General features: G+C 45.5%; 1 protein-coding gene across 3 annotated transcripts in view; it reads right to left on the bottom strand.

Moving 5' to 3' along the window:
* Nucleotides 1–26,607, bottom strand: part of LOC116849356 — a 473,095-nt gene that overhangs the window by 127,916 nt on the left and 318,572 nt on the right. For all 3 annotated transcript variants that reach the window (XM_032826434.1, XM_032826431.1, XM_032826433.1), the window contains one exon: nucleotides 7,734–7,835. In XM_032826434.1, coding sequence (XP_032682325.1) covers nucleotides 7,734–7,835 — 102 coding nt within the window. The remainder of the gene's footprint in view (nucleotides 1–7,733; nucleotides 7,836–26,607) is intronic.

The raw sequence follows: 26,607 nt of genomic DNA, 5'->3' as shown, positions 1-26,607 counted from the left end.
GGGCAGGAAGGGAACCTATAGAGATACGTGTAAAAAATTTGCTACCTGCGCCTCGTGAATTATAAAAACCGTTCCGAGAATTTTTCATACAAAAACACATCCGAGAGCGTTACCCAATGCATATTTAAATACTTAATTTCGATATGTTTGAATGTAATTTTTCCTCTGCGCTCTCTCTCTCTCTCTCCCTCTATTACGAGGGATGTAGAATTATATATTTATATTCAAAACTTTCTAGAAAATACAATTTTCGCTATTATTACTTATAATTATAGCTTTCCCTCTACTCTATTCCGCTCCCTCTATCTATGCCCGTCAGAATGTTGCAGAGCCAAACCTTCTCTCAATGGAACAATTGCCGAGAAAGATTTAACTCGCTCCCTCGACGCAGGGGATGAATCCTCCATTTGTACATGATTTAATAATTACTTCGAACGTTTTCAATCGCGCGAGCCGAACTTTTCAATTAACGTTCGAACTTTTACGCGGGTTTCGAGCTTTGAGGTGAATTTTCGCGATTCGTTTAAGCCGCCAGCCGCTTTTTGTCGGGGCTGCTCGAACGAGCGCTTTCAATCGAGTATCGCGGGCGCGCCCATCGTCGGGGATCGATACCAATGGAGAAGAGAAACGTCGTGGATATATGTCACGAATCAAATCCTACTTTTCCCTCGCCTCTCGTGTTCTGAAAGCGTGTCATAAGTATCGGACTGTCTCTATATTCCACCCTTATTCCTCCACGCGCGCTTTATTCCCCCGACAATCGCGCCGGCCATTATTGTCGCATTCTACGAACACGAATAAAGGCGCTGACAATGACGTTGCAATCGAATGCGCATTAATGCGCCGAGAATCGTGCCGCCGCGGTATCGACAATAATATTCAAAGTGCCGTGTGTCTAGCGAAGCGTGTTAATCGCATTAATCGCTTCATTAGCCGCTCTCTCAATAACCTCCAACGATTATACGAAAACTACTTTAGTCTCGCATTTTTTGTTTTTACCTCAACATACAAGTGATTAAGTTCGTCAAATGTGCTGGGCACAACGTGGGACTTGCTTTCAAAAGAGGGCACATTACCTTTCAGGCCAAAAAAGCAATAGTATATTTAGAAATTTATTTAGAGAAATTTACTAAATGAGTATGTTTCAACTTTATACATGTAATTAAATAGTATTTGTATTTAGATAAAAAAAAGTTCAGAATTATTTTTCGTGCGGAGATGATAGTATTTATTGCCTGCAGTTCTTGCAAGCCACTCTGATTTACGTTTGTACAAATACTCCAATTAAGAAAATGAAAAAAATTTCTTATAAAATAGTATTGTAGTTACAGTTTCTCGAGACAGAATTTTTATTTTCATTTTAACATTCTTCTTTATAAAATAAAACAAGTAAATTATAACCAAAAGTAAATATTAATTTCTTTATTAAAATAAATTAAATATTCAATGATGCAGAAACATTGTTTAAAATTTCTGCACAAAGGACAATTAAATAATTCTTTTTATAAAAATACATTGATTAAATATGCAATTAAGGTTCAAACATGTTCATTTAATTTTATCCAAATAAATTCCCGTATTATTATGTTTTATGCCGGAATTATGTAATTTGCCTCTTTAACCCAAGTCGAAATTTTAATCCTACTTACTCAATATTCTATTTAACGCCTACTTTGATACTATGAAGTCATTAGCTTTTTTTTATTCGATTTTATTTAGTAACACTGACTGAAAAATCCTCTTTAAAACCTTCAAATGGCATTTCGTGCAGTTTCTGCCATTTAGAGGCGTTAAATAAGGCTTCAGTTTTTATATATATCAAACATACACTGATCCTTCAGGATATACATATGTCAGAAAGTTTGGATCCAAGGTAGAACTAAATCTCGACTCGGGAAGTGCGAAGACTATCGCTCTTACTTTTCCAAGCATTCGGTCGTTTGGAAACAAAGATATTGTGAATTTCCTATCACTCTCACTTTGTGACTGTTCATGTGAAAGCTGTCGCTTTCATCATACTTTATAATCAACGATTCGGTATCAAGACGTTTCGGGTTTAATACAGGCACCTCACAACGTGCTGCTGTGCTCTTCGGCGGAAGTTCGCGCGAAAATAGATAATGTTTAGGCGCAATGCGCGATACCGCGGCGGTGATTCGCGCGGTGCAGAAGAAGGAAAATTTCAAAGTGATTGAAGAGCCTGCGGGCTTCCAAGAATACCAAACATCGCGGCGTATTGTTTACGGAGAAACCGCGGGCGCGAGAGAGCAAAGAAGCGGCTCTTAGACTTCCGAGCTCGGAGCAATCTCCATCAACAGTCTATTCCGCACTAACGCACCTTTGACGTAACCCTCGGCGCTACATCACCGCATCATCATTTATTCCCGCGTGCCGTGACGTCGCGGTTCTTTTCGATATCGCGGTTCTTTCGAAAAAGCGCTTGACAAACGCGCGACACGCGACCCCTCGTTTTTCCGCCGACCGATGAAGAACGAGCGGAGCTCTCAAAACGACAGATACCGGTCGGGCTCGCTCAACCGGAAGTCGTGGATTTATTTATTTTTTTCTTCTTTACTTTTGCTACAATGCTCTCACGCAGAAGCTGCAGCTTTATAAATTTTTCCTCGTGGTTGTTTCGTCCCACGCCGTTTCCCCTTCCGCCACTAAATCGAGCTGAATTCTCCGGGAAAAATATGATTGCTCTGGCGAGGTCTGCTACTCGTTACCGTGTCAATTAATAGACTTTTTCTTTCTTTGCTTTTTATGACTCGGAATATTGGAAGTTCTTTCTCAGAGCGCGAAAATTGCCCGCACGCTCTATTCCGGCGAAATTAATGTAAATACACTTTGAAGAGTCGACGCCGTTAATTTTAACTTCATAAATTTTAAAGATGCTTTTAGTCTCGTAAACTTGGGAAAACAGCTTCGACCTCATAAATTTTATAGAAGATGCGCACACACACATGCACACGTAATCTCACTATTCAAATTCGCATTGACCTATCATGCCAGTTCTACGCACACACCTCACAGGTTTTTTCGCGCACTTTCTTTGATGTTGTGTATTTAAAGAAATAAGACTCCCGCCTCCATCAGCAATTTTTTCGAAAATCTACGATCACATCGGTGACCGCGCGATCGTAATTAGCGGCGTTCTATCGGAGGCAACGCGGACAGTCGCGTTCGATCGCGAACGAGCTTCAGCGCTTTTCGGGAACAATTGACTCTCGGTCTCGACGTGGAGGATGTCGGTCTTACTGCCGTAAAAGCGACTCGACACTGGTATCAATAGCGTTCCGATGCTCCCAACGAAGGCGTCGCCGTCTAATTCCGACTCTAAAGCGCGTCTTCGCGATTGGACGACTCAGCTCGAGGTTTCTCTCCCCTGGAGCCGAGTTTTTTCCGCGCGTATTCGAAATGAAGAACTCAGGTGATTAACTACCGTCACACGTGCTGCTTGTAAATTTAATGAGAGTCGCGCCATTTACTTCGCGCGGCTCGGCCCGACAACCGTCATCAATTCCGCTTCAAAACGTTCACGCGGTTGCGTTAAATGTTGTTCTCAGACAATGGTAACGCCACAGTGTCCGAGATTGACGCCACCAGTGAGATTGTGTCCGCGGCGTGCAAATTTACGTACCGACCTGATTAAATTTTCGCTTGATTAAATTTCACACCGCGAGGGTCGCCACGAGCAATTCCTAGAAATCGCATTTTGGACAGGCGATAATTTGTAGTCTCGCGGTCACATCGCAATCGCGCGTGCTCTCTCTTCTTCACGACGAGTTTTAACTCTGAGGAAAGACGTGACTCTATGTGCGCGCGGACGCGCGTACGTTTCCAATTGTGTCGTCCGTGAAATTATTACAAATTATACGAAACGAAATTTTAGCTCTACTTTTTCGACCCAAACTTCTCAACACTTGTATATTCCCAAAAAGTAATGTATGTTTAATACACACGGAAACTAAAGTATTACTTAACGTCTCTAAGCAGCAGAAGATGCACAAAACTTGTAGATTCTAGACCTCTCAGTAAAGTCAGTAGGTTAAGGATCGAATTGTCCAACCTAGTTTGACCAATAAGTTAACCAATATAATTAAATCATACGTCTTTGTTTTTTCTTTAAATTAGATAAAGACAGATATATGATTTAACTGTTAGTTAGCTTACCAAGAACTTGGTAAAGTTGATATCAAATCGAATGAAAAGAGGATATTGTAGGTTTCAGAGTCTCAAAGCAGATATTCAATAGAATATTAAGGTATATAATACGTAAAATCGAGATTTCGACTTGGGTAGTGGCTCGCGTTCGACATTATGACCTCGTTCGAAACAGTCACATCCATCTATGATGTACGACATGCATATGTGTGTCACTCTACAATATTCCCTAATAAATACCTAATAAATTCCTAACGAATTAACGAAACCATCGGCGGATGGAAAACGACGGCGCGAGCGCGTTCCCGCGGCTTGATTAAACAGCGATCAATAATAAAATTCCGTTAATGGATATTTGTCCGCGCTCGCAATAGCGTACCGTGCCGACGCTTCGATCACGGATGGATTAAACAAACCTCCAACCGACGTGCTATTCTCGTGAGTTAATCAGGTTCCCCAAATCAAACGGAATTCATTATACATCTGGCCGTCCACCACATAGGCCGGGTCCATGCGTTCGATCCAAGCAGCCGCCGCGGCTTGTGCGTAAATAGACGGGCCGCAAAACGGCATTGATTATGATGGGCATGCTGATTTTCGATATAATTTACAAATTGAATCGTCGCGGTCGTTGCCGCCGCCATGTCGCCAGCATACAACAGCAACGATAATTGTTCGATCGCTGGCAGCTTGGCCCGCCAGTTAACACACGGCCTCGTAAAGTCATCGCGATTTGGAAATGCCCGGAGGATTTACCGACGAGACGGCGATTGTTGTATTTATCATCCGGTCGGTCGCTCCGCGGCGTTGAGCTACCTTGCTATCGAGATTTGTGCGGCGAGTTACTCTCGCGAGCGCAACAATACGCGAAATATCCTCGTGCGGGTTAATTACCCGTCATGCGCAGGTCTATGCGAGTCTTTTCTAACCTAGGCCTTCGTGGCCGTTCTATTCCGCGAATCGGATGTCCATTACCAGCACAATGCCGCGGTACAATGCCGCGCGCGCGCGCGCGGTCCCGCAGCTTCAAGGAACCTCGGACTCGATGGGAAGAACGTGAGGAGATAATCGAGAAGCACGGATCGTGTTCTGAAACGAAGCGAAGAATTGCGTGGTCGAGGCCTCGCCGTAGACAGCGAGGATACCAAGGGGCCGTCCGCGAAATTACAACCTGCCGTTGACGTAAAGCGAATTAATTCCTACGTTTACAGCCGACCGGGATGAAGCCGCGCGTTTTCGGCAAGAAGCTCCGACGCACGAATGCCCTCTTCAGCTTTAAGCGCCGAGCTAAGCTTCTTTAGAGCAGCGGCTTTAGAGGATGGAAGGAAGGATGAGGGAGTGCGGTACTTCGGCAGCGACTCACATCAATGTAATTGCAAGCGCGTCACGCGGAAGGAAAAAAGAAAAAGGGCGGTTGCAGCCGCGGAAAGGCGTGAATCGCGCCCCGCTGATCCCGATTAATTAGCTACTTTGCATAATCTCTCCAATTGTCGTTCTAATTGTGACGTGAACAGAGAGAGAAAAATTCCATTTTTTCGGGAATAATAGAAGAGCGGTACAACGAGCCGCCTGTTTGCGCCACGCAAAAGCATAGAATGTGATCGCGAGCTGTGTAATTGATCGAATCAACGAATTTCGCCAACTTTAGATTCTTCGCCGACGGTATTACCGTTGGAAGTAATATTTGAACGGGAAACCCCCCGGTAAAAATCATTTCGCGCCAGCTCAAAAATTGTTGACAGCGCCGGCAATAACCCAATTCATCGAGTATTCATTCGCCGGGATTTACGTACGTGGCGCACATATTCATTCCGATTTGCCGCGGAACGACGAGAGACGCGCGATAGATATGCATTAAATCGACATTTTTATTTTCATGCTGAGAACGATTCGTTTAGCCGGCTGCTACTCGACGGAGTACGGACAAGCACGGTAACGGGAACTACGGCATGGCGATTTAAGTGGAATAGATTTAAGCGGTAATAAAAATTCGGCCGCTGCCGTCCCTCGTCGCCGCCGCCGCCGCCGCCGTCACCAGCGACGTGCAGAATTTTTCAGTGGCGTGTTCCCGCACGGCGCACATGTAAATGCACCCGGGGTTACACTCGATTGCGCGGCGGAAATAAAATTTCTCGAATCGGGCCATTTGATGTTATTCTCGTGTGCTGCGAGTTGGTATTACATTTCGATATTTATATAAAACACCACACGTTATTGTTCCGTTTCAAAATTCAACTGGCACAGCTGCCGGAACGTCCGTTACAGCGGCAAGAATCTATGTATTCGTACGTTGTATCGAGCGAGTGAGAGAGAGGAAAGAGAAACAGGGAGAGGACACGCTCGCGAGGATACTTCCCGCGTGTCTCTTTTGAACTAGGGTTGATGGCGGATGCTCGAGAGCAGCCATTAGAGCTTAAGACCCTTATGAGAGTTTAAAACCAGCATTAGGGACCCTTAAAGCTAGACGCGCTCACGTCGAGATTCACCTCAGACCTGTGATGCTTCAGACTCACGCTGAATAAGACCAGTTGCGAGACCGTATAAAGTGATTCCCTCGTTTCTCTTTACTAGTCTATTCGCCGGCTATGTGAAATTTGGCCTGCATGAGTCCAAAATTAGTATGAGAGATGTGTCTCTGATGGAAATAATTAAGCCAAGGGGAAACTTTGCGGATGAAATGTCACTCTAATTGAGAGAGCTCGTCAATGTATTCATAAGTTAAACGTACGACCCCAAACTATTACGTTTACCTCCCCTCATTATCCTCCGCCTACGTTTAATTCAACGTTTATCAATATCTCGCGACGAAGGGAAGCGAAGGGCTTCGCGATACGAGAACGAGAAGTCAAAGACTTCTGCTGGAAATTCAACGTCTCCAGGTCTAAAGAAACAAAAAGAGTTAAGTTTGAGGCTTTGTAGTGGAAATCCGCGTTATCGACACGTACGAGCAAACTCGCACGTAATAGTTTGAGGTTGTGAGCAAGTTCTGAACCGTGCCGCCACGAATCTTCCGAGTAAGTGAGCTGGTAAGCCAGGGATCTTCACGCAGGTGTATGCTCAGCTACAGAGAACGGGCTTACCGTCGTAATTCCGCGGACAATCATCACCTAGCCGCGTCAGAGCTGCCGACGAGCTTCCGTTACAAATTTCTTACTTTCACATGCACCGATCGATACGATACGTTCTACCGTTCCTCTCTCTCTTTCTCTCTCCTCCCTTGCCGCCCAACCTTCTATACCGCTCCCATTCGCGAATTCTACACGAAACTGGCATCAGCGGTTCCATGACCGTTAATTAATTAAAACAGCTCTCGGACGGTGCCTCGAGGTGGAAAAACAGCTCGCTCCGAAAGTGCATACCGTGCTTCACACTTGGTTAATGTTAAACACGTCGTTACATTTTTTAATCGTATTACGGGTTTGTTACGAGGTCGTTTGTTTCTCTTTCGCGCGAATTGATTTTAGCGAAGCAAAGTTCGAGCCGAGAGAGAAATAGAGAAAGAAGTCGCGTTAAATGGGTGCGTTCCCAAAGAGCTGTAATTTACTTTCACAATTTGCACATTTACGAACCTGAGTCTCGTCTACGGGGCCTGGAACATCGGGACTGGCCGACCTGCGGCCATAAATGTTCGACAGAGTCTGGGTCAACGGCAAGGCGGAGGCTGGACCATCCTGAAACGATCACATCATCTGAAAAATATAGCGTCATGTTTGGCCGACGTGGGGAACGCGCATTGCCGAATTGTTTCCGCTGCCGAATGGTTCTTTCGAATATTTGTGGCGTGTGTTCAAATTTCTCGTAATCCAACGTGAGAGAGGGAGAAAGAGAGAGAAAACGCGCTTCTCTCATTCTCGCCAAAAAACAAGCAAATACGGCAAGTCGCACGAAAGTATTTCGTGACAGGCGTGACGACCACCCTTACGCGCGAGAGTTACGCGCGTAGTCAGGGAAAATAACAACGCAAAATTCCGCTGACTCGTGGAGTGCCGAATAATTGGACAGCAATTCACACGAGATCAAAAGGACGTAAACAACATTTTTTCACGACATTCACAATGAATCAAATGCATGCACGATTAATTGAAATGGAAAATGGGTATTAATAGTATTAATAATAATTGGGACAAAGAGACGGTTTGATGTGAGAGAATATGAGTGGGTCGCGTATGACAGATCAGAGATCACTAATCACGTGCATTTGATACCGCTAAACATTATTATCTTCCCACAGTATAAATTCAACTTCGCGCTGGACATCTGCGAATGGCTCCTATAGGCCTTACTTCCCTCGCTTTAATTGTATATTAGCAGAGAGCCTGTTCACACATCTTAAATGCACATCACATCTGCCTATCGCGGATTCCGTCGTCCGATTGCTCGGACCGAGCAATCCTGCCTTGTCTGTATTTGCTAAGTATTTTATGCTTTAACAAAGTATTTTATACTGTATTTTTTGCTTTAACAAAGACCATCGAACTTAGCTATACCAAATATCCGTGTTATAACAGCCGTGACATAGACATCCTACTCGAACTTTCACTTGACATTTCAGAGACGGCGGGAAGAGGAAAGATGAAAGAAGAGGTGCCGTGTCTCTCCGCTGCTCGAATTCGGGTCGATCGCAATGGAATGTTTTCTCGTAGCCGAGGTGCACGGCAGTGAATAAAGTTGCGAGATGCAAGGTCAATTACGTGGTCAGGCCGGACCGAATGACGTTGGGCCGCGTTGGCAGCGTGCTAAACGAGCCAAACGGAATTATTCATGGCGAACTTTCGATGCGCAGCTGCGTTTAACATCCGACGCGCCGCTTCATCTTCTCCGGCGCGAGCGAGGGGATTCCCTTTATTAAATATGCATCGCGACTATCCTCCTCGAAATTCGTTTGTTCTTTCAGGGCGGCGGCGGCAGCGGTGGCGGTGGCCGACACATATCGACCCGGCGTGCTCGCAACCGGCCCCATTTTTTATTTACAGCGGCCGGCGGGATAACGAACGGCGCATTCCGCTTTAAAACACGCGAGCGTGGGGCACACTTACAATTATTGCGCCGACGACGAGTATAAGCAAGGAAACCTCTAGTATTTTGTAGAGAGAAAACACGAGAGAGGAAGGAATGGGGAAATGGGGCGCGCTCGAGAATTTTTAATCACTCCCGTCGCTAGTTGAGCAATAATTAAGTGGATTGCTAATTAGCTAATTACATCGGCGATGCGCGAAAGGCAGCAGTCGCGAAAGTAAAGGCGGACGGTTGCACCCAGTTTAGGTAATGAAGTCCGAAGTTACATGGACGTATATGTTGAGATGCACACGCGAGATCGTGAGACTGTTTTGAAGGGCTCTCGCCGACTGTTAGTTGGATTCGCAATCGTAAATGTGTACTCGCGAAAGGCCAGGAGAAGGCGCGACCTTACGCCGAGGAAATGAAGCGCGCTCGACGCGCGGTATTTTTGGCATTAATAACGGCTTGTCCGAACATCGCGCGCGGTATAAATAAAACTGCCGGACGTCTCGCGGAAATAGCGCGGCTTACTCCCGCGCACGGCCTCCAATATAGAGCGTATAAGATAAAATTGAAAAGTAACGCGTGCACTAATATTTTATGTTTCGCGGCGCGCTCTCGTACGTCACGGAACGTACGTGTATGTGTGTGTACATATAACGTCCGAAACGAGCAGTTTTACTTTTGCCGAGCAAGAACGTACTATTTCGCGTGCGCCCGCGCAAACTAACCTAAGGATCTCTCGGGCTGCGTCAAACTCCGCACAGGCGTCGTATATCTCTCAATATTTAAGGAACGCCATAACATCCGCCCATAATATTCACGTCTCAGTTAGCTCTCGCGCGCGAGAGATGCTGCTAAATTTCAAATTAGACACATCGCGATCCTTCGTGCCGCGAGTTACACCACGCTGCGTAATGAGAAATACACACAGAGTACGCTTCCGTTAACGAGTTGCAAAAATAGCGACGCGGAATTGGTTTTCCGGCCCGAGCGGAACATCCTCCGCAGCGTGAGCGCGCGTATTTTTCGTTGTAATAAAAACTTTTTTCTTCGCGCAGATTAACCTGATTATGCCGGACTTCTTCCTTCTACAACACATTAATTTGTCGTTGTTGGATAATGCGCGGGAAACGCAGTTTGGGATGGAGCGCGCGCGGCCGATTCCGCGGTATCCTCGCGAAAGCACACGGCCATGCTTAAAATTCAGGTCGCCACGCGGAAAGGAATTCACGGGGATTAATCCGCGCGTGCACGCGCGTGTTTGTAACTCCGCGCGTGTGAGTTATAATGTACGCAAACGATAATGGCGGGTGAGTGCGTTCTCGATTATATAGCCGTCGGCTATTGCGTCCCCGATTTTATGATCGTCGCAATATGCGCCGTGCCGATAATAGAGAATAATCCTCTGGCAACGCGGACGTTCCACGGCTGAGCGACTGAAGCCGAATTGTATCACGCTTCCCGGCCGGCCGATTCGATGAAAATCTATACCGATACCGTCGATCATTATCGTGTCGCGTTCCGGAAACTAGCGCATCGCTAAAAGCCAACCGTTCGGCACACAATAACAGTCTGCAGCCGAATATTCCGGAGGGTCGCGCCGCTCACGCCGCTCGCGCCGCTCGCGACGCGCGTACCCCCGACGTAGTAAATCCCGGCATCGCGCGCGTCCCCCATGCGTCATATTTAATGTGTCATTTTAAAGCCGGCGGAAAAAACAAGGCACGGCAACCGCACGATTTTTCCATGCGAAACGGCCGGTCGGTCGTCGGTCCCGCCAATACTCGCGCGGACGTTCCTCTCCATCTTTCTCTCTCTCAAAATTTATTAATCACGCGTTCTTTCTGTTCTTCCGTTCATGCGCGCGCATGATACCGTATTATCATTAAAGAGCATATCGGTTATTGGATTTCGTAAGACGCCGTGCTTTTGACCCATTGATCTACACGAACACCCACGCCCTCGTCGTCACGGCGCAAACATACGTCACGTCTGACCATGACGCGGCCGTAACCACTGGTGCCTCGACATGTCAACCCACGTTCAGGCGACAACTGCGTGACAACAGCTGATGCGAAGCAACGGAGTGCATTTACGAGGCACCGTGGGGATTATTCCGACGCCCTTGTGCAAGCGGCAACGTGAGAGATACGCGATTATGTATATATGCAGGATGTTTGAATTTAGGTGTCGGAGAGCGTTAATGTGAAACTCGTTAAGCTGAATGGAAAAGTTATCTGCAAGCCTCCTTCATGGTAATTATGGAGGTATTAATGAAAGAAAATGGCCGAGTGTGAGTGTAGGTAGCGACATGAACTCTGCAAGCAGTCTGCAGAAGGACATTTTGGGCTTCTTAGCTGTTTCATAGCAGCGATGGAAATCGGATAACAGCGAAAGGTGGAGGTACATCGCTAGCAGTGCGATCCTGCGTGATCTCTCCGCACATCTATGTTTTCTGTTACTAGGAAATCAAAAGAAGAATCCAAAGAATGTCTCTTCAGACTGCACTACATAGTACATCCTACCGCATTGCGCGCGTTGATGGACCAATTTTCATTCATTAATATCTCAACAATTATCGTGACGGAGTTTAAAAAATGATGCAGGACTTTTCTGCTCGACACTTTACAACATGGTAGAGGCTTTCTCTATTCAGTTTAACGTGGCAGTAAAGCGGTCCACGTGAAATTTAACGTTCGCATGGTGTTATTCGTGCCGAACGAACGGACACACGTTTAGATATCAATTAAAAGCCGCAACATTATATTTGGCTGGCAAGATACAGCAATTACGAAGCGTCATAAATTAATTACCGATATAAATAGAGTGATTGATTGTAACGAACGCGCTCGGATCACGCCGCATCGTGGCGTATCGCATCGTCGCGCGCGCAGTATTGTCGTCAGAGGAGGGGCCTGTTTGAGCATTTATTAATGCTCACGTTATTTTTACGTTATTAACACAAACAATCGTTTGGTCAACAAATATTCACTACGCAAATAATTACACCGACGACGTTTCCGTTTTATACGGCGCTCGTGCATACGCATTATTCAGGAACCGTCTCCTCTCACAGAATTAATGAAACGGTTTATTATTTAAACTTCATTAATTTCTCTCTCTCTCTCTCTCTCTCTCTCTCTCTCTCTCTCTCTCTCTCTCTGATTAATTTTCCCAAATCAAATATTAAAATAATTTTTATTAAGCTCGTTGCGTGCGCATATCTCTTATTAGTTTTACACGTAAAATAAACGATAATACCATTGATATATTTCGAGTTATTTTAATTTTGCAAAATCCGAGGAAATTTTTGGGAAAATTTGGAATCAGGAAATGTATAAAAAGTTCTATTTTCACGTAACGATTAAATATGTAACCTGTGGAATATTTAAAAATATTTAAAAAGCCTTTTTTTACTTTTTCTGCGTTTTAACGTTTTCAGCTAACATTCGTTTGTAATTTTTTATGAAAAAAAAAAAATCGAGCGCTGACAGCTCGCGGCTCAACGTAACATGGCAGTAGTGACAGACAGAATTCGGCTGTAATAATAGAGGAGGTGACGGATACACAGAACTAGTAAGATAATCACGTATACACAGAACTAGTAAGAAAATCATCGGATAAACGGTTAACGAAACTTTGAGCGAACCAATTAAAGTCTTTTCCGTGATTGTTCTCTCTCTCTCTCTTTTTCTCTTTCACTGCTTCTCTTATGAATTCGCAGAGAGGTATCGTCCACGTGCACGATCGATCTAACTACTGACACCACGCCGCCGATCCGATCACCCTGGTCTGACCACAAAGCGACGGTATCCACTCGCCTTGCCAATACCACGCCAAAGACAGCCGCGAATCTCGCGCGGTACTCGATGAGAACGTGACACTCGGACGTGTCCGATAATCCGCCGTCGTTGATTTCACGTTCGAGGGAGGACCCTCTCTCTCCCTTCTCCTCTCCGTTCTCTCTCTCTCTCTCTCTCTCTTTCTCTCTCTCTCTCTCTTCTTCACTATCGTAATAGGTACTCGGAATTTTGTACGCTTCCCCGTGAGGTAATAACGCGTACGAAGTTTTCGCACGAACAACGCAAGTAGCCGCACAGGTGGAATCTCCCGCACGTACAATCCCCGAATTGATACGCGAGGAGAACGTGACGAGTGAATTTGCGTTAGATCGGGTACTCTGTGTAACTGAGAGGTATATTGGAAAGGTAACAAGTGATGGTGGAAAATCTGGAAGTCGGTAATTACGAAGGAACGAGGTGCGCCAGGAGGCAACTTCGCTGATAACTCGATAGAGATCCTTCAGTTCCTCCACGAATCTCTCTCTCTCTCTCTCTCTCTCTCTCTCTCTCTCTCTCTTCAAGATGCGCTTATCTCAACATTTGCTCGCGATCAATGTAATCATAAAATTCGGCCATCGACCAGCGCGATAATTCGATGCCGATAACGATAACCCCTGCGCGAAACCGTGGCAAGCTGTAAAACAGTAAAGCTATTTACCCTCCCCCCTTCCTCTCCCTGCCGATCACTCGACGTATTTCCTGGTCGGAACGTCGTGGTTAGCTCGTCGCCAGCAAGGAAAGCAGATACTTCCGGTCTGCGCATTGCGGATCCGGAGCACGTATCCCATTCCCCCGAGGCAACGAGCGTATCTATCGCGTTCGATAACGCGAAAACTTTGTTCACGGCGGTCGATGACTTTCGACAGTCACGCGGGAGGCAACGCAGCCGCACCGCGTCCGATGTTCCGCCCCGGCTTTCTCTCGGATATCAATAACACGGATTTTGTTGCCGATAACCGGCGCGCTTATCGCCTCCACCGCGGCCGCCAGCGCGTGGATTATCGCCGTTTGCTTGGATTTTTATAACGCGAGATGGGATCATACGCGCGCGGCCGCGTCTCGAGAAGAAAGAATTAACATTCTTTTATTTGTTACCTTTCACCTCGGTTAGTACAGAAATTGAAAGAGAGTAGCGTAAATATGGTGCAGCACGTTCGCGTATTCTCCCGGACGTTTCTCGTGAAAATATCCGTGCTTAATCGATTAGATTTGGCCGCGCGCTAGCGCTGCTGCAACGGCACCGTGAATGTCATCTGGACTGCGCCAGATTCAATCTGCCAAAGTAGTTTTGGTAATTTCGAAAAGCGGCGTTTTGTCGATCGGCGAATTCCCCGAAGCCTTCAATCTCCAATTTCGATTTTGCGAGTTAATTTTCTAGAGCTTGTCCCCGCTGCGCTGGTGACTACGCAATAAAAAATAAAAAAAAGAACTTTAGATCTCGCCGCTTTTTAATTGCATGGAATATTTACAGTGCCTGCGCAAGAGCAACATCCTCCAAGTTATACACCGTGCGCGGTGCATTTTCCAATTTCGTCCTCCAAAAATAATAGTCGAGTTACCGGCGATATTTTTAAAATTTTTTATTCAAAAGAGCAAAATATACTCGGCGACCAAGAGTGCTGCGTCAATTTTTGCGCTCGGTAGAGAAGAATAACTAATTTTTTGCCAATGTACGAGAGAACAATCCGCGGAGCCGTATTTTAAATGTCGCGCGGACGTCTTACAAGAGTTATCGGGGAAGATGTAGTGAGGAACGCGAACAAAACGAGTCGAATTAGCAGCCCGTAACACTCAGAACTCTGTAATTCCAGCTTAATGAAACGAAAATATTCGTTTACTGCAAAATATTTTCTTTCTATATCCGGGAGAAATACGACAAAATGCTGTGCTTTTATATTCCGCGCACGTCCAAACTCCATAAAAGTGAAAATAAATTCTTTCAAATCATTATCTTCAATTTCTATACCGATCTCGTCGCATCTTAAATTCTCTCGATTATCTCGTTTAATGAAAAAATCCGATGTAACAAAGTTTTTGTGTTATACTGGGGCATATCGTTTTCTCGGGCATAACATCGGATTATTCTATTCAGAATACTTTTCGGGACTGTGACGTTTTCGACACAAAGACCGTGCACATTATATTAGGGAACTCGATTGGGACCGGTAGTTCATCGCTTCCTACGAGCACCCGCGCTTTCTATGCATTCTGTCGCCGAAGATTCCGTGTTATCGCAAGAGAGAGAAACGAGACGTTTAGCTCCCGTTGTGCTCGCCGATCTGGAAAGAAGGGCGAATTGGAAAAGTCCACTCTTTTACCGAGTCTTACGCTTGTTCCTGATTAGTTGTAAAAGGATGTGCGCGTATGTGTTTTTATGCGTGCAAAAAAAAGCAGTAGGGCCGTTGTAATCTCTGGAATAGCGAATTCATATCTATCGCGGAAATCTCGATTGTATCTTCCCCAAGTCGAACTGTTAATTCTACTTTTGGCGTTCCATTTAGCACTTATTTTCATACTCTGAAGTCTGTATCAACTTCTTCCGATTCTATGTATTTAATCTGCTGACTTTGTTGAAAGGTCCTCTTCAGAACCTGCAGGTGGGATTGTGTGCGTTTTTATTTAGAGACGTTAAATCGGATTTCGGTTTCTATGTATATTCAACACACATTCTGATCCTTTAGAATGTGCAGATGTTAGAAAGTTTAGGTTGAAAGCAGAACCAAAATTTCAACTCGGGTCGAGGGAAAACGCGGACATGTTAGTTTCATTAATCTGGGAATGTAATAATACGCTGCAAAGTGGAACATTTCATGAAACCGAGCTGATTTAATTACATGTTGCTAAACGTACTTTAAAAAAACCCAAACATTTACCGATATATCGTCGCGGTTTATAAATGACATAATAAAATATCGAGTATCAAATAAATAATGGATCGTATGCGCTGAAGTTAGAGTTACATATACTGATAAAATAGAACATCTTTATCTACATAATGTCGTGTTCTACCTCTGTATTAAATTAACAACGTTAATGGCGCCGGATAAGTGACGTACAAATGGAGAAGTTTTTTCTCCATAAATGGCTGTATGAAATGGCCGTAAAAATGGCCACGAATGGCTGTATACGGGTACATAGTATCGCGAGCAGTTTCATTTCGGTCATCTAATACTCCGCGCAGGAGCGATCACTACGATAGGATTTTTGGTATAACCTCGTGTCTCCGGACATAACTCGGCTATCGAACGACCGCATTCTCTCCCCGTAGCGGCGGGCTGATAGTACAAGGGGTGAAAGTACACGGCTTTACACCGGCGGCTGTTGGATACCGGCGTTGAAACTAATTTCGTCGAGGTAGTACCGGGAGGTTATCGTCGCGATGACGCCACGAAGGGCGGCGATAACAGTTTTATCGCGGCGTGAAAGGACGGCGAGAGCGCACGGGCGCACGTTTCGCACGCGTTCTCAGCGCCAACTGGATGGGATGAAATATCGTTTCTTCAGCGCAAAGTTCCACTCCGCCTGAGAGGAACGTAATGTCGGGATATTGCTCCGTTCGTATCATCGACGCTATTATTTAACTGTTCCTCGCGATGGCAGACGGAATTACGCGTAAGCGCCTCGTCCATCAAATTTTCTATTCGCTCGCCTCCCTCGGATCGTTTAAATGGACAGGAGAATCTTCATGGTACTGATGCAGATATTATGCTCGATTGCTGTTCTAATTTTAGAATATTTCTCGCTGTGAACATAACCGCGAAGAGTATCGATCTTTCTCTTCTTTCCTCTCTCGTTCTTTCGGTTAAATTATAATATTGCGGATCTTTCTACAGTTAAGAGAAGTAAAATATGTCGGCAAAATAGTACGCGCATTTAAGTACCCTCAGAAATTTCACAAGTAAACTCTTAACACATCGCGACGTTTTTCATCGCAGCGTTGACAGTTTCAGTTACGTCGTGGAGCAAACGACACGCTGAATAAATACGACGAGCTCGGCTCTCTTTCTCTCCCCCTAGGCTGGGAGAATAACATCCCGAGAATTTTAATTAACGCACACTAAGCATTATTGACAAACGGAACTCTCGTCAGCACGACGTGATATAAAAGACGATAGACAAGTTAATCGGAGATCTAAAAAGTCTTTACAGAGAGGATAGGTCGTGCACGACTTCTCTCTCTCTCTCTCTCTCTCTCTCTCTCTCTCTCTTTATCTATCTATCTATCTTTTTACAACCAGGACCGTATTATCCGAGCGTTTTAATAGGCCGTAAAAGGGAGATTCGGCCGTTGAAGATACCACCCGCGGTGCTCAACGATAACGCGATAACAAGGCGCGAGCCTTTGGAAAGTCGCGTGAAACGAGAGTGTATATGTGTGTGTGTGTGTGTGTGTGTGCGCGCGCGCGACGCGGGGCTAAGGCCATTGAATATGGGGCTTAATAAAAGCACGCATAAATATCGGCCGGTCTAATACCGGCCGCGCTGGCAACCAGCTGGTGGCTGATAATGAGGTCGTTATTTTACGGAATATATATGTTACACTCCGCGCACACCGCGCCCCGTCGCTTTTCTCCCCTTAAGTCGCCGTAATAACTCCCCGCCAGCAATGGAGTGCGTCTCTTTTCACGCCGCTCCCCCACCGTTCTTAATGATATATCCAGCCAGCTCGTTGTAATTACACTCTCATGGGACAAGCTACCCTCGCGTGCTCGCGTACCCGCATTCGGCGAGCGAAGTAACGCGCGCGTGAAAAATGGAGGCACTCGAACGCAACAATTTAGAGATTGCCGGCTAAAACGGACGAGACGACATAGAGGAGGGCGCGTATGCTCATTCGGCGGAACGACCGACGTTTCCCCGCGAGATACGAGCAACGCGAAAGCTCAAAGAACATGTGGCATGAGTGTATTACACCGGACGAAGATTTCAATGTCTGAGTAAGTTAAATTATGCTCTTTTCAACGAGGAAATATAATTCTCTCTCTTTCACTCTCTTTCTTTTTCTCGGTTTATGTCGCAATTTCTCAATTTTCCGTTTTTACTTAAATATTCCGAGATTCCGTGACGTATCTTAAGTATTCCGAGATTCCGCGACGATTATGATACGTTTTAAAGAGACGTGTCTTGCGTGAGAAATCTTGTAAGTTGTATCAACATCTAACACAGATATCATCGCGCATATTATCGAGTGTTGTTAACGAGCGAACTTTGTTCGTAAGTTTTGAAGTACATCGCTCGCCGGAAGTTTCTTAGTGATATATAGTGCCGCCTTGCTATAATTACACGCTCATGATGCTCTTCATATTTCATATTAACATATTACAGAGCGGAGAAGTCACTCACATATTCCAGGTGTGTGAATTTGCACGCGGTAAATCAATTCGCGTCACGATAAATCGCCACAGACCGGAGAACGCGGCGTTCTTTAGCTATTATTTCCAATTAGCTCTAACGCATTCTGTCGTTTGCAAGCTTCGATAAGCCCTTATTTGAAAGCCCCGGCGAAACGCGCGCTCGTGTAATGAAGAATTATTCCGTCCATGTTGAATTTAATTCCAATTCTTCGGTAATTAAAATATATCATTCTGTTACATCGCAAGAAACCTCATGTATATTTATGGGTCGTGCATGCAACGGCATCGGTGACGAATATTAATGGTCAGAATTAACGAGCAAAACCGGGTTGCCACGGGTTACGTCTCTTGTCGCGGTATTCGACTTCCCTCTTAATGATACTTCCTTGCCCCGTGCACTAATTACGCGCTTAGGGCATAATCCCGTGTTCTTTGCAAGGGAACGAGCGAGAAAAAGAGAGAAAGAGAGGGAGAGAGAAAGAGAAAGGAGGAGGAGAGAGAGTACCTACGTCCAGAAAACGGGGCATCCAGAAAATCACAATATTCAGACAACGTAAATGCGAGAGCTCTAAAAATGAAAAATAGATAATTACAATTTTTTTGTATTATAGTCTTGATTCGTCTCGTTGTCGAAATAAGCCACTATCTACTTCCCGTACCAATCATTGACTTGTGTGTGGCGGAAAAGAGATGTCTACGATTAAAATTTTTTTCGTCATACGTTACAATTGTATCATCTTTAACTGATAATTCTTCACGATCTGCGCACACGCTTCGAAAGTTCGAAAGTACGCAACATACAGAAAAAAATTCATTGCAGCAGGTAATCGTAGTTTGCTGGAAATTTGTTACTTGTTAAGAGAAACTTGCTACTGTAACTAAACTTTTACTGCTACTGCTGTTACTGTATCGGTTTCATAAGTAAATACTTGTTTCCCACTGGCTATACTTTTGAGTTAGACTTTCAGGTATCCGTATGTTACAACGAAGTTTTTCAGCTATCACGCGCAGATTCTTATTCGCTGTAGCAAATTTTCTCTTTTTTTTCGTGTGGGAGTACATGTGTTTCCGCGTTACGTGATTTATATTGAACTTTGCATTAAAGCCATTCGTACACACGATCCTCCTAATCGGGAACAAGGAACTTACATCCTCGTCACTTAGCCGAGACATGAGCGATCGATACGATGTAACCCGCCGCGGACCCATGTAATTAAGTTGGAGCACTGAATTCCACCACGCCGGGGACATCGATCTAGATTACAATTGTCGGCGGGCTAAGCTTCATTCACGGCGGGGCGGAATTACGTCGACTCGACGTAATCCGTACTGATTGGCAGCGCCGAGTAAGTAAGGCTCGTATTTACGACCGCGCCACCGTCGGCTCTGTTTATCCGCCATCGAGTCGATCATAAGGAGATGTCTAATCCCCGCCATTGGGCTCGGCGGCAAAGCTCATGCAAGCTGTGGGAAACGGTGACAGTTTCACCGATTGCGAGTATCTGGGGCGTTTCGTGTTCCGTCACGTTTAATGCGATATCAGTGTCAAGCGTGTGATGCGGCAGCCGCTTTCGTTTCGACGCGCGCTAACGCGGAGATTCCGGGTGACATCAGCGCGAGTCGTCGTGGCGCCGTGAATTCACCTGGAATCTTATGCGCGAACGCACACCTCGCTTTGCGCGTCGCGGAGACAAAGTGCCTCATGACAACGCCTCATATGCACACGCCGTATGTCGACCAGCCGATAATCCTTCTAACGAACGATTTCAGGGCAAAAAATGGTCGACACGGTCGAAATACATTTTGACCATCACGAGGTTGCCCACTACGCGGATTACAATACCTTTTTCCAAAGTGCCACCGGGACACGACAGGTTTATAGGTCCATCGATCCAGGCAACCGCCGGCGACCGTAATATAGGCCGGAGATTTAGGACGTGAACCTTTACTGCCCCCGCGCAATACAGGGTGCAACCGAAAATACTCGATGCACCGTACGAGAATTTACTTCCCCAAATGTCGGAGACACTGGACTGCGCGAGGAACGGCGACGAGTTCAAACGAATGCTAACACAGTGAGGCAACGATTTTTTTTCCGCTTTCTAACGCAGACACTGCACCGTGACTCGTGTGAGTTTTTAATACCCGATCTGACCAACGTCGATTAAATCTTAACCTAAGTTTAAACTGTTTTCAGCCAAAGATTCGGGTTAAGGTGTAATTGACATTTAAAGACGTTGATAGAACCACGCTTTAATCTCAAAGACCACGCAGCTTAAGAGAATCTATCTCAAAACTCGAGGAGATTCCTCTACATGAACAAGCTGACTTTCTCGCATCATGTGAAAATCCCCGCAGGATTCAACGTTTTGACCTAGTGATATATTTAATCGCGACGACCTGAATATTGTGAGTATCGGCGGTGTTGCGTTTGCGGGATATCATGGTACCTGCTACGTGGCACCCAGATGGGATAGCCCGTACCGGATACTCGGACACGACTTCCGGCCGTTAATGGCGAGTGAAGAAGCGGACATGCTCTCTCCCTCTGAGGCAGTGTTACGCGACGCGTGGTGCGCAACATCGCGCTAAAGTCACCGTCACGAGCCCCGAGCTCTCAGCTAGTCAGCTTCTCTCTGTTCCGCTCCCTCCTCGCTGTCGAGCTTTGTAAACTGATGAAAGGAAGTCACGCACCGGCACGTGACCGGATATAGCCGGGCTCTGGCGAAGTGCATTGTTAACACCGGCTCTCGTACCTGTTTCGCAGCGTCCGGTCTCAAAGCGGGACACAACTCCGTGTACATGTCCCGCGTGTGGGCGGCTGACTGGGTGGCTGGGAGAGAGGGTGGGCGAGTGTCGGGTTTCATCCCCGTGTGTTCACGCTTTCGCATCGCGATTGCGGCCGCAGTTCCACGTCAAAAGGCCGTCGACCGGACGATCGAGCCAATAAATGTTTCGTAACTTCGCCCGCTCTCGCTCGCAACCGACGGATTGCGGCGCGGCGCGCGTATTGCGGTTTGTAAATAGCGTTCCGCTCGCCCTCCCCAGCAGCTGTCTTCGATTACTATCCTTTGACGGCGTCTCGCGCGAGATTTTCTGACTTATAAATAAGAAATGCGTCCCTTTTCCGACACTTTCAGATACGTATTGATAGTTGTCGCTTGAACCCAAGCGAGATACTCCGATTTAAATTCAGAGTTAGATGTCACCTAGATGACAGTTTTTTCAGGTTTTGAATCTACGAGCGATTACAGATATAAATGTCACACAAGTCATAAATCAACTGAAAAACTTTGAGCTAATTCTGAATAAGAAACCGAGTGTTTCACATGAGATAAGTTTCAGCTGATAACTATTAATGCAATTTTCTCGGAGAACTTTCGATATTAATTCAGCGGAGTAGTAAATTTCCGAGAACATAGTTGCGACAGATAGACAGTTTATTTCGCGCGATACCTGCAAGAGTTTCTAATAAAGTCTGACTGTTGTGCGATATTTCGAGAATTTGCTTCAATTACTTCGCGCATCGAACTGAAAGTTTACGCTTGCACGGTAATGTTCCCCGACCCGGTCGTTTCCTGTCTGAAAAATGTACGCTCGGAAAATTTCGCCGACCAATCAACCGCGGCCGGCCATTTGCAGCCCCTGCAAACGCGTGCAATGTGCACAAGAGATAGCGCGTGCCGGTCGGGACGTTGTTCAATTTGAAAATCCATTTGAATCCACGCGCTATCAGCGAAAGTGGAAGATGTCGAAGGAACGGTACTGTCGAGTTCCGGTAATCGCAATAGTTGCGAGCAATACTACTATAATCGGGCATGAGGGCGGGAGGTTTCCCGTTACCGGAGACTACCATCGGTGAAATTCTCTGCGCGGATATTCGCGACGCGACTAAAAATATATCCCAGTGTTCAATTGAGCGATGTTGTTAATCGAGAAATTACCCGAATCTAACAAATTTAATCTTCTTAAAACGCGAAGCTTTGTATGCATAAAATTTTATTCTATATTCCCCATTTATTTTTGCACGTGGAATCACCTCCCGGCCCCTTCTATATTTCCCGCGAACGTGGACCTAGGAGATGCGAATTAACAGCGGTATACACAGATTCGTAGCTGAAAGCGGTCACCACAACGCCTCGACGCTGTCGAGCATGATACCACATGACGGCCGAAATCGACGATGACGTCGCGTTTAGGGCAAGGGCATAAACAGCCGTCTACGCGCCATAGGTCGTCCTGTCGTAAAGCTAATGGCCTATCGTCGCTGGTGGTCAGCCGATATACCACCGTTGACACGTTCGTAGCCTCGAGACTCGAAGACATTAAATCCGACGGACGATCGCCGACGCAATTCGCGTCGCGTCCAGATGCGAACGCAGGCGAGATGAGCCGAGATTAAACCGCGCAGATATCTGTCGGTATTCATTGCGGCTCCGCGTCTGAATATTTCTGGACGCGAACAGCGCGAAAAGACAGTGAAATACGAGCCGTGGCGGTCGCGCCGCGTCGCTGAATCGCGAGATCTCGATTTATCATGCGCGAAGCACTCCGCGCGCGCAAGCGAGCGCGTTCAGCTCCTGTATATTTTGGCCGCAATTTAATAACGCCGCGAGGTGTAACGCGCCCGCGACAGGTCGATATTAAGCGCGGCGTTTTGCTCCGCGAGTTAGGACTGCGTGGAGGAGTCGCTTTATCACCGGCATGAATTCATTATAGCGGTGGAGCGGAAAATGGTTATTAAACGCAGCCGGGACGGGGTAAACTGCTAAAAAATGTTCGACCGAGATTTAGTGGTGTTCGTGAGAAGTTAACGATAACATATCCCCGCGAAATATATTCCGCGGTGTAAACACACATACATATGTGTACATATAAATACATATATCGATATAATCAACGTAATTTTACGAATTTCGGAAATATGAAACATAGATATTTGTACTCTGTAATTTACCAAAAAAAAAAAAATATGTTTCGTTGCTTCACATATGTTGGCACAGTATGACGTGATTTGCGCGCGCACTGTTGTTGAAAAAATAACGAAAAAAGGCAACGATTGAAATAAATTGAAATAAATTTAAATAAATCGAATGCAGGACGTACATCGACGTGAATTACGAGCTGAACGTTGAAACTCGCGATGTTGTCAGAAAGTCTTACGGAGGGCTCGCAGTTGCTCATCGAACGACAATCAAAGCCGCGCGGTTTCAATCACGAAATTCTGCAGAAATTGTGGCCGAAGTCCACCGGACGTTGGATAACGAGATTGGCTCTCCCTGAGCGTGTTCACAGTTTGGAACGGCGGTTAGCATCAGCGCACACTTCAAAGCGGAACAAATCCCTTGGAAGTTCCTGCAGAAACCTACCCAACTGCGGCGCAGTTATGCACGGGAGCCCGGATGACTCCCAAGACCCGCCATTTGCATACTCGCGAGTAATAATGAAACAAAACTCGACCGTCAGTGCGATGAGCCCCAAGATAGCTGCGCTTTTTTCGCGACTCGTCTTGCGGATGCATTTTTAACGGTTGGATTAGATGCTTTTTAAAGACACTTCCCTCTATCGTCTCAGAGTTTCTGTTCGTCTTATACAATATATATATATATATATATATATATATATATATATATATATGTGTACAGAGGGTGTCCCATGACAAACTGTGCATACTAAGAGAGAGAGTGTTCCTGAGATCAATTTAAGTAGAAAACTTTCTAATGTGGATAAAATTCACAATAGTTACCTAGATCGCTCAAAGCTAAGAACTAGATCTGGTTTGCCTTTCTTAATCTTCTGGAAAAAAGCTCGAGATAAGGAGAAGTCAGTGGGCACCGGAAAGATCTACATTAATATAACGTATCGTAGCCGAAAGATGTGTATTTGAATAATTTGTGCATATTTCATTTTTGTTCAATGATATTTGATTTATTGTAAGACTTTTTATTTTCAATAATTTTCTCAAAAACTGTTATTCAATTCTTAGCTTTGGACGCCTGTACTTAGGTAACTATTGTGATTTTCATCCGCGTTTATATAGGAAGCGCTTAAGTTAACCCCAGGAACACGCTTTCTTAGTATGTATAGTTCATTTCTCATTGGATACTCTATATATATACTTTATGTATATCTTCTCTCAATCAGTATTCTTATTACACCTGTCACACTCGTTGCATCGCGAAAAAAGAAAAATCAGATCACTTCCCAATCGATTTGCATTACGCGTAACGCGTAGAGAAGATACGGGACATGTTCAATCGGCGATTATTACCATCTAATTACGCAGCGATGAGAGCCACTGGTGATTAAAGCGAATAATCGAGTGGACGCGAGGTCCGAAATCGTGAAGTCAATCTCGCATGGGAATTAAATTCCGCGGTCGTAATTAGAGATCTAGGATCGATTTGGACAGGTCGATTAATTGCGATGCGCATAAATATTCGTGTGAAACTCGTCCTCGACTCGCGCTAGATAGCAGGCGATATTGCATTCGTCGCATCCGTTTGACCCGAATTTGAGAGGAATCTTTTATTCAACGATCGCTTTGCATTTAACGTATCTACGGTGTATCACGACCGTATTGTCTTTCGTTTTTTTCCCTCTTCTTTCCCTGGTTACAATCAGCAGTCGCCGTTGAACCTGGAGTTTCTCAGTTTATCCAGATAAGAACACGTTACTATTGTTGGTTCCGCGGAAGTTACACGCGCATCTCCGCGCATATCCTCAAGTTACGCTCGCTACACGAGTTATGGATGCTCGAGCGCAAGGAAGGGCGAATTTCGCCAGACTACATTAAGTTACGCTACGATAAGTGCCACCATCAAGGGCTCTCTTGATGTTGCGAAATAGCGACGTTGAAATTAATTCGGCCGAGCGACACGAGATAAATCATGCGAGGATCATGCGGTGATGTGTTAAACGGTGAAGTACCATTGAGAGGACGATCATTCGATAAAGAGAGGATTCGTCGAACATAAATATCTACGAGAAAGCTATTGCATCCGTAATTTAATTCGACAGGTCGCGGTACCCGAACAGCCTGTTGCGAAAATTCTTTACTGTGATACGAATTGAAATAAATCGCGTGGAGCAGAGAGATATTGAAGATAATCTGCAAACGCATTAACAATACTGATATCAGCGTACATCGAGGGAGTATGGGCGAAGTTTATATTCGGGATGTAGGATAGGCCCTCGCGAACCGCTCAGTGGTTATCGATCCGTGGATATACAGGGTGGATTAAGGTATACCATAGTGGGTAATTAGTTCAGTCGGGCCGTCACCCCGCGGTTTCAAGCAGCTTAAACGCGTAGTAGTAGCCGCTCGCGCATCTTGCCCCGGGACTCGCTCTCCCTCCATGTCATCAATCAGTAACTAAACGCGATATCCCCGCTTTTGATCCACGATAGGAAGATGCACTCGCGACCACGCTGAAACGTCGCGAGCTCACGGAAACGTGACGTAATCCTCTCACGTCACGTCCCTCCTCTCTCCTTAGCGCGATGATGATGATGTCGCGTCGTAAAATCACAATTAACGTAAGGGCCCATCTTGCATTTAAGCCCCATCGTTTCTCATTAGCGACTTTTATTTTCGTTTTTTCTCTCCCACACCCTATCTCTTCCTCTTTTCTCTCTTTTTAAATCCTGACAGCTTCGGGCCATGCTAAGTTTTAACGCAATGTGAAACATCAGTTTGACTCTTGAATTCGGAAATTGGATTAGGAGTTTTGAAACGCGAGAAAAAACTTGTTATTTTTAAGCGCACAAGCGTGTAAATTGACTAAAGCTCTTTTCACATGTTTCTCGCGGTTTTAAATCACGTCATTTGACACGTTCAAGTCTTACAAATTATAATTTAATACGTGTAAACGTGATAAATATCGTGATTTAAAACGGCAAGAAACATTTAAAGAGAGATTAAGCCAAAAACATACATTTGGATTTACAATGAAGGCAACGGTATCATCCGTATCACGGTTATAGCTTATTTCGTATAACGAGGCGAATTCTAGCGCAAACTTTCTGGCTCGAAACTTTCGGCACCTCCAGCTAAACGTTCAAATTTACATCGAGGGGGCGATTTCTTCCGTCGCGAGTTACTACACGAGAGGGGAACATTCGCTATCCCAAGTTCTCGCAGTCGCATACTTCGATGTGCGCGTGTACTCATCCGGGAAGAAGTCCTCGAGATACGCTCGAGGGTAGTCGGTGTAAAACATTCTCGTCGAGGTACTGCACTGTCG

Source organism: Odontomachus brunneus, unplaced genomic scaffold (genome assembly GCF_010583005.1).
Source record: "Odontomachus brunneus isolate Ranch 3 - 2012 unplaced genomic scaffold, Obru_v1 Obru_scaffold_113, whole genome shotgun sequence".
NCBI lineage: Eukaryota > Metazoa > Arthropoda > Insecta > Hymenoptera > Formicidae > Odontomachus > Odontomachus brunneus.
This window is presented reverse-complemented; position numbering and strand designations above follow the sequence as displayed.